Below are 13,868 nucleotides of genomic sequence, written 5' to 3'. Positions count from 1 at the left end.
TCCTGAAATGCTCCTCCTTTGGAATTCCAGGCGGCAGTCTGCGCGAGCCAGTGTGGGGGGCTGGAGGACGGGGCTGGGGGGCACCCACAGGCCACCTTCACCGCGGCTGCCGTGCCTTCCCGCCTCTCCGTCCCCAGCAGTACTCCGAGCTGGATTAACACATCCAGCTCGCCTCGCGAAGACACACGTAAGGCTCAAGGGGAGGCCAGAACCAAGTGTCCTCGGTGGGGAAGACGATCACATCTACACTCGAAGGGCCCCTCCTGGCAGCAAGCAGTGCGGGCCGGCTGGCTGCACTCTTACCTCTATGTTCCTGAAGGTGGAAATCTCCACGTAGCCCGGTCTCCCTTCCGTCAGGAGGAACAGGCGCTTCTGGGTCATGGCGATCTTGCCCACGCCGCGGTTCGTCTTGACGGAGCTCGACAGCTTGTACACACACTCGTTCTTGTCCAGATGCTCCATCACCGACAGAGGCAGACTGACCTCCTGGGCTTCTGCTTCTGCCTCTTTCCAGCAGTTGTAAAAATCTTTGAATGTTTCTGGGTCAATCTGTTTCTCGTGTCCTTGGTTTGGTAGAGAAGACGGATTTCTTAGCGCTACATACACGGCCTGGCAGATGTCCGCCCCCCCAAGACGTGGCGCACTGTCCACACATGCCAGCAGGGGGCGCCAGCACCCAGGTCTCCCCACCCCAGCTGCCCAAGCCCAGGGTGGGCATTCAATCCCGGGGAAGGGGACTGCTGTGTGGCCTGACCCCGGTGGCCACAGTAACTCTTGGGGCATTTTTCACAGTGTCAAAGCCCTGGGGCACCACTGGACCCAGTGGCAGGCATCCCAGGGCCATGAGGGGAGATAGTCCTCAGAGGAAACAAATGCTAAAGAGACCAGATCCTTGGTGACCCTCTTCCACCACTGGATCAAGCCTTGCCTGAAGCTAGCTCTATCTCAGTATTGTTTGGTTACGTGAGCAAACAAGTTATTTGTAACCAAGACAAACCTGATACAGTAACCTTTCTAAACACCCAACAGTCATGGGCTCTGGAGTCAAAGAGAGACCCAGGTCTGGAGCCCAGCCGCCCTGGTTAGTGGTGGGACTTCAAGCAAGCTGTGTAGGGGAGCCGCCTGCTCATCCCTACAGTGGAAGTGGGACCACCCCAGTCCCACTTCACCGACTGCCAAGAAGTCCGGCTCACTCTGACCCCCACGGCTCCCTGTGTCTGCTGCTGCCTTGGCCGGGTTCTGCCTCTGCTCTCATCCCTCGGTCATGCAGTGGGTCCCCTCCCCCCAACCCATCCTGCACAGGAACAAACACCCACACAGCTTCGCAGTCTGCTGCCCTCGGCACCCGGAATGCCCTAAGACACAAGAAGGCACTCCCTCTCTCTCGTTCAAACACGTCAGGGCTCCTCGTCTACATCAGCCCCAAATTCCTCCAGGACGGGGCCCCTCTGGCCCTTCACACACCCACATTCCAGTCAGACTGAGTATATTCTGAAACAGGCCTACATCACATGCCTCTGCACACACTGGCCCCGGATGTTTGGACCAGAGAACTCTTACGCATTCTCTGCAACACCCTGATAAAACCGCAGGGATGACCACCTCACATGCACCCTTCCGTGCCACGGTGGCTGTCCCGGCTGCGCAGCCGCCAAGCTACACACACGGCTCACTTCCACACCGCTGCACACGACACAGGGTCCCTTCGACCCTCCCATACCCGCAGGAGGCCGGCACTGTTGGCGGCCTGTTCACAAAGCAGGAAGCCGAGGCACGGGGAGGAAAAGCGCTGCTGGCAGGCGGGTGTGGGGCCGGGCCCCGGCTGTGCACGCGGGTGGCCGTGCCGTCCCGCCGTGCCCTCCCTGCAACCCGCTGGATGCTGGATCTGAAACGGCCAAAAGACACGGAAAAGGTCCAGGGCAGCCACGTCCCCACTCCAGCTCCAGAACGCGGTGTTGGGACAGTCCCCCAGGGACTTGGCTATCACAGCCACCCGTGAGTATGGCCTAACTGAGCTGTCCCTGCGGCTGTCAGCAGGTCTTGGCCACCACCCCCGCCGGGGCAGCGGCGAAACTGGACAATGCAAGCCTGCGGACACCACGCATATCCATGAGCACCACGTGTCCACCGCGCACTTGGGGGGGCCGCCACGCACCCCCACGGCTCCTGCATGCACCCCTGTAGACAGGTCACATCCACTTGTCCCCAGTTCTGCCCAGAAACCCTGGCTGTTCCCTTGAGTGCCCGTCACCCACACACCCCTATCCGGGCCCCAAGCTTGCACACACGTCCACCTCCCTGCCCTGCGGCCTGTCGGGGGCAGCCACCGGTCCTGCAGTGTCAACACCAGACTCTGAAATGTCTGTGAACATGTACGACGACAAGACAGTGACGGGAATCTTCTGAACGAAATCTCAGATGTGTTCTCAGACCACAGCAACTCGTTCTGAGACAGCAGCGCTCGTCTGAGCTCACAGAGCTCTTCTGACGCGCAGCTGTTAGGCTGAAATGTCCATTGGGTGTTGCCTGTGCTACAGCGGCTCACACACCCCAGGGTCGGGACCATTAACTAATTTTGTGATGTGAACGGAACCAAAGTGACAACCAGGCCGTCAATGGCCCATCCACATGGGCCACGTCCGCTGGTTCCCCCCACCATCCCTCCGTGGCATCCTCTGGGTTGCTGCTAGCATAAATCTGGAAGCTGGACACTGTCCACATGTCCAGCCATTAAACTATGCTTCCCAGGCAGCTACAGGCTGTGGAACACACTTCTGGCCACAGGAGTGGGGACAGACCCTGTGCTTCCCACTGGGAGAACAGTGCTCCCTGGGGCCATCGGCGCACCATGCCATGAAGCCACAAGGCACACCAGGAGAGCCTGGTGACATCTCGGATCAGCCACGCACAGCCTGGATGTCTCGCTCCCGAAGAACAGTAACACCAGTGGCCATACACCACCGTATCTCAGGCCTCGCCCCTGAACAGGCTGGCCCTGCGTCCTTGTAGAGGCCACCCAAAGGGAAGGGGCAGGGTCTCCCCTGAGGGCTGCTGAGTCATGGGGGCCCATGCTCCCCCTTCCCGACAGCCCCACACACTGCTGCCCAGGCCTCTCTGTGAGCACCTGTCCCCCTCAGACCCAGCTGGCCGAGCCTGCCCACGGGGACCCTGGATGAGACCGGGGAGATGCTGCCGGGCTGCAGGGGACACAAGGCCCTCCCACGTGGCGTGAGGAAAAGACAAACATCTAGTGTAGAAACGGACAGAAGACACCAGAGCAGCTCCAAGCGTGCGAGCGGACGCTCATCAGACCAGCTGGACATCCAGGACAGCAACGTGGGTGTGTCACGGGCCGTGCTGCCCCGAGGGCAAGGAGGCGGCTCGCTGGCAAGACGGCGGTCCCCCCACCCCGACTGGGTTCTCAGCACCAGCCCCCGGGAGACCCAGCACAACTGGGCACAACATACAGAAGCGGGCACAGTGAAGCTCACTAGGGCAGTGAGGCCCAGGTGCCACCGACGGCCGCGCAGACAGGTGCGACGTGCCCTGTTCCCGCTGTGCTGCCATCGGCCGGTCCAGTGAATAAACCGGACAGTGAGCTGTGACAGCAGAAGGCTAAGTAACGGAGCGACCACGGACGACGCGGCCGGACGCACACACGTTGTCTGAAACCACGCGCACCCATGTACCGCGTTCAGTAAGCACGTAAAGACCTGGTCGGAGGAGCAGACTCAAGCTGGGGACGCTGGTCCCTTTGTGGGGGTGGGGGTGGGCAGAAAGGTCCCAAACGAGCCAGGCAGTGGTCATAAATATGGCAGTGTGCCCGTCTGCGCCATCGGGTCACGTGAAACGTTCCCGCCGCCCCGGCAGGGGGGCAGTGGGGATGGCACCGTGGGTGGGGCCCCGGGATAGCGGCGAGCCTGCCGCAGCTCCGGACTCTGCACGCTCCCCGAGACCCTAGGGCGGCCCCTCGCCCCCCGCAGGTCCTGCGATTGCCTTTCAGGTGGAGCCCCCTGCCACGGGCTCACAGTGGGGTTGGCAGACTCGGCCCCATGAGCTTCCACCCCACCGTCTGGGCCCCGCCGGCCGCTTACCCACAGTGAGCGCCTCAAACAGTCGGTGAATGATGTCCGTGTCCTTCACGATGCCTGACTCCTGGACCCTCCTCACGAAATCGTCCAGCTGCATGTGCTTCTTGGGCAGCTCGAAGTTCTTCACGCGGTCGTCAGGCTTCGTGGCCTCGCCGGCCTTGTCTACCACCTCGCTGATGAGCCGTCGCAGCTCAGGCACCTGCTCGGCCTGGGCGCGCTGGGGGCCCGACAGGGACCGCACCGTCCTCCGCACGAGATCGGCGGGAAAGATCCGGATGTCTGTCTTATAGAGACTCTGGAAGTCCAGCAGGGCGTCCAACAGCTGCCCATGCATCAGGTGCACTGCCCCACGGAGGTAGAAGTACCGGGCCAGGAGCACGGAGCTGTCGGGGGCCAGGAGGCTCATGGCCTTGGTGAGCTGGGCGACGCAGTCGGCGTAGTAGGCCTGCACGCACTGGCTCACCAGCGGGAAGTGGATCTCCGGGATCTTGAACATGTACGTCGGCTTCGGACTCACATTCAGAGCTAGAGCCGAGAGGAGACACGTGCACCATCAGCAGACGTGAGAACAGACCCAGGTCCCCGTCACCTTGTCTGCGTCAACGTTCTGGGCCCTGGGTGCCATGTCAAGCGAGAACCTCTGTGCCTCTTCCAGAAAGCTCCACGTGCCCCCGAGCTGAATGCCCCCCCCGCACTCCTACGGCACCCTGAGAGTTCAGAATGATCTTATTTGCTAGGACGCTAGCACTAAACGGAAACACCCGGTAGTGAGTCTTCGCGGGAGGGTCATGCTGACGACACAGGCGCGATACGCCACTGGGCAGCTCCAAGCCCCAGAAACTGCTGGTTTCGTTGAGCTGGACGGCCACTCCGTGAGAAGGCCATGGCCATCAACCCCATCGTACAGACGTGCAAACTGAGGCTTCACACGTCCCATGGGCCCAGAGCCAACCTCATCCCCGTGTGTCTCCCACTAATTCCTTCCACAAATGTCACTGAAGGGCCTCTCCGGTGGCACCAGGGGACCAGGACCTGGCCAGTCGTGTGGGGAGGCCCTTCAACCCAGGGAGACAGAGTCTCAGCTGTGAAACCCAGAGGAGAGGAAGGCCCCTGGGGTGGGGGTAACTGCAGGCGAAGGTTCAGAGGTCGGGGAGGGCAGAGCACCTTCCCACAGTGGAGTGAGCACAGCCGGGGGTGAAAAACATCCCTGGGTTTGACAAGAAAGGAATTACAGGCCCAGAGAGGGGACGCCAGCTGCCTAGACTCACACAGCGAGGAGAGAAACACAGCGGAAGAAGACACAGCACTACCTCCAGGATGCCTACTCTGTCATGGAGGGCTTTTCTCTTGGACACACGGCCCCCACTGCGGCCGGCCAGGTGCTCCCCTCCCTCGGCCCGCCGCTCTGCTGTGTGCGGTCACCAGGGGGCAGCACCGGGTACCGGTGGCCTCAGCCTGAGGCAGCGGCCACGGGACCTCGCCCCACCCCTAGCTCACGGTGTTTTATACGGACACACAGACACGCATGTACGTGAGGGACACCGAAACCGTGCACAGCCGCAAGCTACGGCATGTGACTGGGGGTGGAAAATACGGGTAAGAAAGCATATCCCGTAACGAATAAGTTTGCAAAATAAACACTCGAGAAATATTTCAAACACTCAAACCGCGAAAACAAAAACAAAACCCGCATTCCCCTGCACAGAGACAGAGCCCGGCGCGTTCAGCGACTCGCTAGCGGCGGGAGCCACGTGCAGACGGGGCTGGTTTATCACCTATGCTGCCGCTTCCGCAGCCCGCGGTGTCCACTTTGCGAAGCGACGCGTTCCGGGCGGGCAGCTCGGGGACGGCGATGTCCTGCAGGTTGGGCATGCTGACTACCATTCGCCTGTGGGCGATGTGCAGGGGCGAGAATTTCCGTGAGGTCATCTTCTCGATGGTGGGTCTTCTTGGGCTTACCAGCATCCCGTTTAATCTGGGGTCAGAAAAAAGCAACACCTTGTCGATACGAGTACGGCCGCAGAACACGTCTCAGCACCCGAGCCTCTTCTCCACGCGACACCCGCGGCCCGCTCTTCCCGCACGCGAGCGGGACACAGAGCGGGAGCTCAGCGTCTGTCTGCCCCCCGTGCGGCCAGCGGCTGGAGGACAGACAGACTGTCCCCTGGAAGGGACACAGATAGACGAAGTCTGTCAGGAACAGCATGGGAAGAGCTGGAACAGCATGCCGGGCAGCAGCGGCAAAGGGAAGCCCAGAGGCAGGGCGTGCACACGGTGCTCGGTGTCCCCCCAGACAGAAGCTCTTGGGGACGAGCCCCACGTGTTATATGTTTCTGAATGTGAGATTTTCTGGTCGACGTATCATTCATCCCCCAAATGAACCCATGCTGCTCAAGTGTCTGGTCCCGAGTCATGCGCGTGGCCGACAGCACCTGTCCTCTTCGGACTGCGTGTGGAGGTCCATCTGGGCGAAGGCGTCCATCCTTCTGCTGAGCCGGGCTTTAAGGAAAGAGTGAAACATGTAGGTATCCAACACCTGAAACAGACCACGGAAGGCCACTTACCGCTGTGCTCTTGGCCTTCGCCGAGCCGTCCGAGCAGCCTCCGGGCCCCTTCCCCGCCAGCCACGACCTGTCCCCAACCCCCAGCTCCTCAGACACAAGGTCCTAAGCAGGCAGCTGTCCCCACTGATTGCACCCTGCAGTGCTGGCCTCCAGGTCCTCCCCAGGCCACTGCCACAGGCCGCCATTCTGTGTCTGAGGTCACCGAGCTTTCAGAAGTTCAACCACTTCCCCCCATGACAGCAAGAGCCAAAGTGCCAGTGCCCTGTGGCCTCTGATTCCAGATCTCCGGGGACCAGAGCTTCCTCCTCACAGAGGCTCCTCACAGCAAGTGCCTGCAGCTCCCATGACCGAGCCCTGGACTCTCACTGGACAAGGCGACCCTCCAGCAGCCAGGGCTTGTCCCCACCTTGTCCCCACACTGCTCCCTGCTGTGGGCCAGCAGCCTGCAGGGAACAAGGCCCAAGCCCACAGGCCACTGCTCCGCTGGGTGACAGGAGAGCTTCAGGGGCACAGGGCCCATGAGGAGAGTGTTGGAAACCCACGTGCGAAACACCCGCACGAGAATGACGGCAGGAGTGGGCGGGACGGAATGGGAGGCGGCAGCCGTGGCTCACGGGGACCACGGGAGAGCTCCCCACGAGCCGACCGAGCAGGGAGCTCGGCTCCGGCACCCGTCACAGCTGTGACCCGACTGCGAGCAGGGCTCCCGCCTTTGCTCTGGCCCTGCGAGCATCCCTGTGGCTTCTCTCTGTGCTTGTCTGGGGCGCCTTTCGTGGCAGGGTCCCTTGTGGGCAGCATCTCACGGGCCAGGCTCTACGCCCTGGGCAGGGGGCATGGAGGGAGCGGACGGCCGGGGCGCCCGTGAACGGGGGAAGCGTGTCTGTCCAGCAAATGTCAGAGAGCAGACATGAGGGCGCGGGCAGTGCCCAGAGAGAGGCAGAGGCTGCCGGCCAGCCCACACGAATGACCCTTGTGTGGACCTCAGTTGTGAGAGGAGCCGCGGCACGGGAGCTCAGACACCCCTCGGGTCATCAGCTGGACGGGGCGCCATGGAGGGCAGCAGCCCAGAGACCCGCCTGGAGCTCAGGGCTGAGGCAGCTCTGCAGAGAAAGTTCGGGAAGTCTGCGCGGGGGGGCCCCCTAACCTGGGCTGGGCGCGGAGGCTCTGCCCCGGAGGGGGAAGCACGCGGAATGAGGCAGAGAGGAGCGGGCAGGAAGAGCAGGGGGAGGCCTGGGAGCTCTCGGTGGCCGGGGCAGCAGCTCCTACAGGAGGAAGGAGACCAGCCCCCGGGGAAAGGTGCTCTCGCCCACCTGGAAAATGTGGGAACAGCCCTAAGATCAGCACAGCCGCACCAGCTGCCAGCTCAAAGCCCCAGACACGACTCCTCAAAACAGACACGATCAGACATGTTCCACGGGCTTGTGAGCAGGGGACCGACCCAGCGCCCCGTGCCGCGTCCGAGAGGAGGGCCCCGCGGCCGCGCGCCTGCGACAGAAACCATCCGGGCCAAGGGGTGGCTCCCGGGCACACGCGTCTGTCAACATGTCTCAGCCGCTACACATGGCGTGGGTGCGTTTCGTAACGGGAAACTACACGGTGCAGAGCAGATCAAGAAACTGAGATGGAGGGAGCAGCTGGGGGGCTCAGTGGGTTAAGCCTTTGCCTTCGGCTCAGGTCATGATCCCAGGGTCCTGGGATCGAGCCCCACATCAGGCTCTCTGCTCAGCAGCGAGCCTGCTTCCCCCCTCTCTCTGCCTACTTGTGATCTCTGTCTGTCAAATAAATAAATAAAATCTTTAAAAAAAAAAAAAAAGGAAAAAACTGAGATGGGGCCAGAGGGTCCAAAGGAACCAACCAAGCTGGAACGAACTTTCTGGAAACACTAATACTGCACGAAACACTCACAGACGCTGAGAGAGCGTCCCCGTAGGGTGCCGTGATCACAGACCCGGGTGTGGGACAGGACCCGGAGTGCGCACCAGCCCCGCCCGCTCCTCACCTGCCGGTAGAACCGCTGGTCGCCCGGAGCCCTGGTTTTGAGAAACTCCTCACTGTTGAACACCCTGTGCTCGTAATTCAGGTGGTTCTTCACGTCCCTGACAAGGAGAGAGACAGTCTAAGTGTGGAAGCATCCTTCGATACGGGAGACAGCCACGGCGATTTGGCAGCACAGAAAGGACCAAAAGGTCAGTTTGCAAGCCCGGTCCCACGTGCCGGCAGGGCTGGGTTGGGGCGCGCCCTCTCCTCCAGCTGCTTTGGGACAAGCACGGCGTCCCCTCCCCAGGGACCCTCACGGCCCTCTTCCCCTTCCAGCCCCTCCTTCCTCCTGCACATGACAAAGAGGACACGAGGGGGCGACCCTGGACAGATCGACCCTGGGCATGAACACGTATGATCTGCCGCGGCTAAGTACAGTCTCCACTGGGGTCAGCGAGCCCGCGGGCCACATTCCCTAGTTGGACCCTCAACGCTTTCCTTCCGTTGACAAGGGAACACTTGTCTGAGGACACAGAGTTGACCCTCTGTATTCAGTCTCTGCTTTGTTACAATTCGTCAAGCTTATAAGGTGTTAAGAAAACAAAACAAAACAGCCTTGTTTGCAAAAGATTTCATTCCAAAAGAACAAAATTAAAAGAATATATCTGTGTCTGTACTGACTATGCCATTCGAGCAAGGGACACAACCTGCTACGACACACGGGCCTGTTTTCTCCTGATCACTTCTTTGTCCTATGGGGAGTCACGCCAGCTAAGAACGCAGCCGCCGAATGACAAACAGGACGGCGGCACCAGCGGGAGTGGAGACAGAGGGAAGAGGCCTCCTGACGGGGACAGATTCTGAGTGCTGCCGCCTGCTGGGGGCTGGGGGGGCCAGTTTCGTTCCCGCAGTGACCCGATGTCCCCACCCCGGGCAGCCCCGGGCCGCAGCTCTCCGGTACCTGAAGACGTCCACGAGCAGCTGCAGCGCCGCGTGCTGCACCTGGCAGTTGAGGCTCCGCTGCCAGGCCCGCCGGCGCGCGCGCCCCTCGTTCAGGTCCGTGCTGGTGCCCAGGTGCGCGAGGTCCAGCTCGTGGTGCAGCCGCAGGCTCTGGACCCTGGGAAGGACGGCGGGACGCTGAGCACCGCAGGCCGGGACCGCGCTCACGGGTGGGGAGAACGCGCTCCCAGGGGCACCGACACTCCGGGTGCTGGGAAGGCACGTCGGGAACTTCTGTGCCGGGACGGCAAACACCTGCCCCGGAGCGTCCAGTCCCTGCTCCACACGAACAGCTCACCCGTGCCGAGGCCACGGGGGCCTCTGCGTGGCTGCTCCGGTTTCCACCTGAGCCAGATTCGTCCCTGCCCGGCTCTGCCCTGCGACAGCACACACCCTGCACCCCAGGAAGGACAAAGGGCTTCCAGTGCAGGCTGCCTCCTGGCCGGGGCTGCCCACCACCGTGCCCCGTCTGGGAGGACCAGATGGACCCAAGGGCCTGTGTGTCACCGCTCGCAGCCATCCGCTCTCCAGATACCCGGCACCGGCATCCGGCCACCCCGGGGTCCCCCACCTCCCCAGCACGATCAAGGCCACAGCTCTAGAGACCATCCGGCAAGCGTGCGGGTTACTGCAGAAGACACACGCCCAATGCACTTGCGTCTGCCCCGTGTTTCCTGAGCGCCCCCAAACGCCAGGTGCCATCTGGGCGTGGGCTGCGTGGGGACCACAGGCCAAGCAGCAGGGTGGGGCTTACATTCAATGGAGAAGAAAAAGAAAAACAGAGGAGCACACCCCAAATAGGAGGTCATGGGGCGGGGGGAGGATCCGAGGCCAGGACAGCCGGAAAAGAGCCCGCTGGTGGCTGGAGGGGGCCTCTCGAGGACCCTAGTCCTGCAAGGTGAGACGCCAGACAGACGGGAACGCCCCGAGCAGGGCTAGCCGCCAGCTGGAGGCCCCGCAGGAGCAGGAGTTGTGGGAGGGGTGGGCGGGGAGGCAGGCTGAGACCAGGTCCAAGTAGCCAGCAGGGCTAGGGCGGGCTGGGGAGCGCTCTAGATTCACCCCTGCATGTGACAAGAAGCTGTTCCTGGGGACGGTGTCCCAGCCCCACTGACCCCAGCTGACCCGTTCAGGTACCCCCACTCAGAAGGAACATGAGCCGGCAGTGCACTTGGCAGCACAGGGGCGCGGCGGGGAGGGAATCCATACGGAATCGTGGTGCTGCCTGTGGCCGTGGCCTCCCCCTGCGTGCTGTGTGCAGGGACAACCCCTCCGCCGGAGGAGAAGGCTGGCCCTCCTACCTGGGCACTCTGCAGCACTCCGCCCGGGGGGAGCTGGGGCCCCTTTCCTGCGCCGGGAGGCCGGGGATGAACACAGATGCAGGTGAGGAAGAGGAAGACACGGCAGAGAGGGTGAGGAGGAGCAGGGCTCTCGGGGAAGGGTGCTGCTTCCTGTCCCGCTCCACCAAAGGCCCTGTGCGGACACCCCAGCACCCCAGGACCTCAGGGACAGTGACCATGAGGAGCCTTCACGAGGCGCCACGACCGCACCTGGGTTAGCTTACGTGGCTGAGGCTGTAGGAGGCACGTCCCACCAGGTGGGGGCCCAGCCAAGCACAGACACAAGCCACCGGGTCTGTCCTCGAATCGGACACCACCACACGGATGAGCAGAGGGCCCCCATCCCACGGGGGACGTGCCACCGAAGCGCACGCTTGGGAACCACCGGACACCAGGCCCGGCAGCGCCAAATCGTCAGACTCCCAGAGCCGGGGGAGGCAGCTTCTGCTCACCAAAACGGAACAGTGGCGAATGCCGGCTTCCCCGAGCTCACGCCGGAGACACTCCGCCCGACACCCTGCTCGGCTGCCCTGCACACACCCAGGGGCAGCCACACGCCCCACCCCCACCCGGGGCCCGTCCCTGCAGACAGGAACGTCAGCTCCTTCCCCGCCCCAGAAGCAGCTCCAGCAAGAAAGTCCTGGAGCCCCACACGACACAGGCCAGAGCCTACCCTGGCCCTTCCAGGAAGAAGCTGTGGCTGCCCGATGTGGGCCAAGGCGGTAAGAGCGCTGATGGGGGTTGACCTTAGTCAACCTGACCCTGAACCCAGACAGGACGACGTCTCGCTCACTCGGGGGAGGCGCCCACCTCTGCGCTGTATGGCGCGGGGCAGCTCACGGATCCTGCCCTGTGGGGGCATCATGTGGGTCTGTGTACACGTCTGTGGGGGGGGGGGGCGAGGGAAGGGAGGGAGGTGGGGGGGAGGGGAGGGAAGAGGGAGGAGGGAGGGGGGAGGGGAGGGAGAGGAGAAGAGGGCAGGAGGGAGGGGGAGGCACCGCAGGAGTCACAGGCAGACCACAGGGCAGGGAGCGGGGAGGTCTCGGGGTCGGGACCGTCACCTACTCGGTGGGGCCATAACCGGTAACTAGACACGTTCAGAACAAGGACTAATGACTTCCACCTTAAAACACTCACAAATGACTTCCAAACTCTAAAGACAGAAAGCGCGGCTCTGGAACGTAAGACGGGCAAGAAGCGCAGAAGCGACCGGAGCCGTCAGGGCGCACTCGACCCCCACCTTTACCTCTGGATGAACGTGTGCGCCGCCAGCAGGGGGATGTCGGGGACGTGGACCTCCCGGTCATCAGAACACGTGACGCTCCCGTTGTCCATATCTATCAGAATTAGGCCATCAGCTTCCTGCAAGTTTGAGAGAGATCGATTAAGATTCTGCATTTGCACACACCTTTGAAAACACAAAAACACACTTTGCGTTCCCTACGGCAGCGTCACCGCTGATGAAATCAGCGCCTTCTCCTGTCCCACCAAGGAACACGGGCTTGCCCTGAGTCACGTCCACAAGCTAGACTGGATGGAACCCGCCCCAGTCCGAGGCAGGATTCCAGACGGGTCTCTGGCCTTCCCCAGCCCGGGTACAAACACTGCCGGCCACTTCAGGGAGCCTGGAGAGAACATTCCAGGGCTGGGGGTAGGCCGGGCCCCGGGCTCAAGGAGCACACACTTAGGATTCCTGTGCTGTGTACCAGGTTCCTGGTCAAGCCTGATGTGTGACGAGATACACAGACACTGAGTCCCACTCTGGGAGTCGGGTGCCCAGCAGCCCCCGGGCGCTCTGACGGCCCCACTCTGAATGTGTGTCCCGGCGGCATGGGAACCGAGCACACGTCGTCTTCCGGCCCAAACACAGGGCTGACAGGGCGAGGTGGGCCGTGCGGCCCCTCGTGAACCTTCTTGCACACGTGTGCCACACAACGGCGTCCGAGTCCCCAGACCCACCGAGGAAAACGTCCCAACCCAACACGCTCTCCAGCCTGCTGCCTGTCCTGAATCTTCCAGAACACGTAAATCCTGAGTAGGCTTGCTTCCTGACTGCGGGTGGGAGCTGCCGGCTAGACGTGCCCGTGAAGGTTCCCAGGGGAACAGCCTGAAACAAGGTGGTTTTTTCTTAAGGTCTAAAAAACGGCACACATTTCCAACGTGAGAGCACAGCCTTGTTTCTTCCTCATTTGCGGGCAGACCGGGAGACGTTTTCCATTCCTTCCATGAAGGTCTGAATGGCCTTTCCACAAAGTCCGTTTGTCACTTGGTGAGTCACTGGCTTTGGCAAGAACGCCGCGAGAACCCGGCTCCTCCCCAGGAGCGGCCGGTCCCCACAGGGCCCCGAGCACCTTCCCGGGTCCCCAGGAGCGGCCGGTCCCCACAGGGCCCCGAGCACCTTCCCGGGACTCGCTCCGAAATGCTCCAGGCTGCACGTGACAGCACGGCGGCAGCGGGTGAGCGCTGAGGACGGGAAGCAGGGCACGTGCATGTGCTCCGGTGTTCGTCGCCAGGGAAACGCACACCACATCCACAGTGAGACGCCGTGTCCCCCTCGCCCGGACGGACAGGAGGACAGAAACGCACAGCGCGGGGGGCGGGGGTGGAGAATATGACTGCAGGGTGAGCGTCTGCCGCCCACGGCAAGGGACCGCACGCACAGGACGGCTCGCGGCTGCACCGGTCATGACAGTCTAAAGTCGAAACAATTCTAACATCCGTCGACAGATGACGGACAAAGAAACCGTGGCACGTTCGCACGACGGGATCTGATTCAGCAGTAAGAACCACAGCTATGTGGACGGACGGCGTGGAACCTAGAGAACGCTGTACGGAGCGAAGGCAGCCTCTCAAGGCCAGCTACGGCCCCAAAACCACACGTGCGGAACGGGCAAATCCAC

General features: G+C 62.3%; 1 protein-coding gene across 6 annotated transcripts in view; it reads right to left on the bottom strand.

Annotated features, from left to right (window-relative positions):
* The window catches only part of DENND3 (DENN domain containing 3), a 50,160-nt gene that overhangs the window by 17,853 nt on the left and 18,439 nt on the right, over nucleotides 1-13,868 (bottom strand). For all 6 annotated transcript variants that reach the window (XM_045078195.1, XM_045078193.1, XM_045078194.1 and 3 more), the window contains 7 exons: nucleotides 12,215-12,330; nucleotides 9,594-9,749; nucleotides 8,655-8,751; nucleotides 6,524-6,627; nucleotides 5,867-6,066; nucleotides 4,095-4,616; nucleotides 304-563 (listed from right to left, as the gene is read on the bottom strand). In XM_045078195.1, the coding sequence (XP_044934130.1) occupies nucleotides 304-563; nucleotides 4,095-4,616; nucleotides 5,867-6,066; nucleotides 6,524-6,627; nucleotides 8,655-8,751; nucleotides 9,594-9,749; nucleotides 12,215-12,330 (1,455 nt within the window). The remainder of the gene's footprint in view (nucleotides 1-303; nucleotides 564-4,094; nucleotides 4,617-5,866; nucleotides 6,067-6,523; nucleotides 6,628-8,654; nucleotides 8,752-9,593; nucleotides 9,750-12,214; nucleotides 12,331-13,868) is intronic.

The sequence above is a fragment of the Mustela putorius genome, unplaced genomic scaffold (assembly GCF_011764305.1).
Source record: "Mustela putorius furo isolate JIRA1106 unplaced genomic scaffold, ASM1176430v1.1 tig00000228_pilon_pilon_pilon, whole genome shotgun sequence".
Lineage (NCBI taxonomy): Eukaryota > Metazoa > Chordata > Mammalia > Carnivora > Mustelidae > Mustela > Mustela putorius.
The sequence above is the reverse complement of the archived record's forward strand: the minus strand, read 5'-3'. Positions and strand labels throughout refer to the sequence as shown.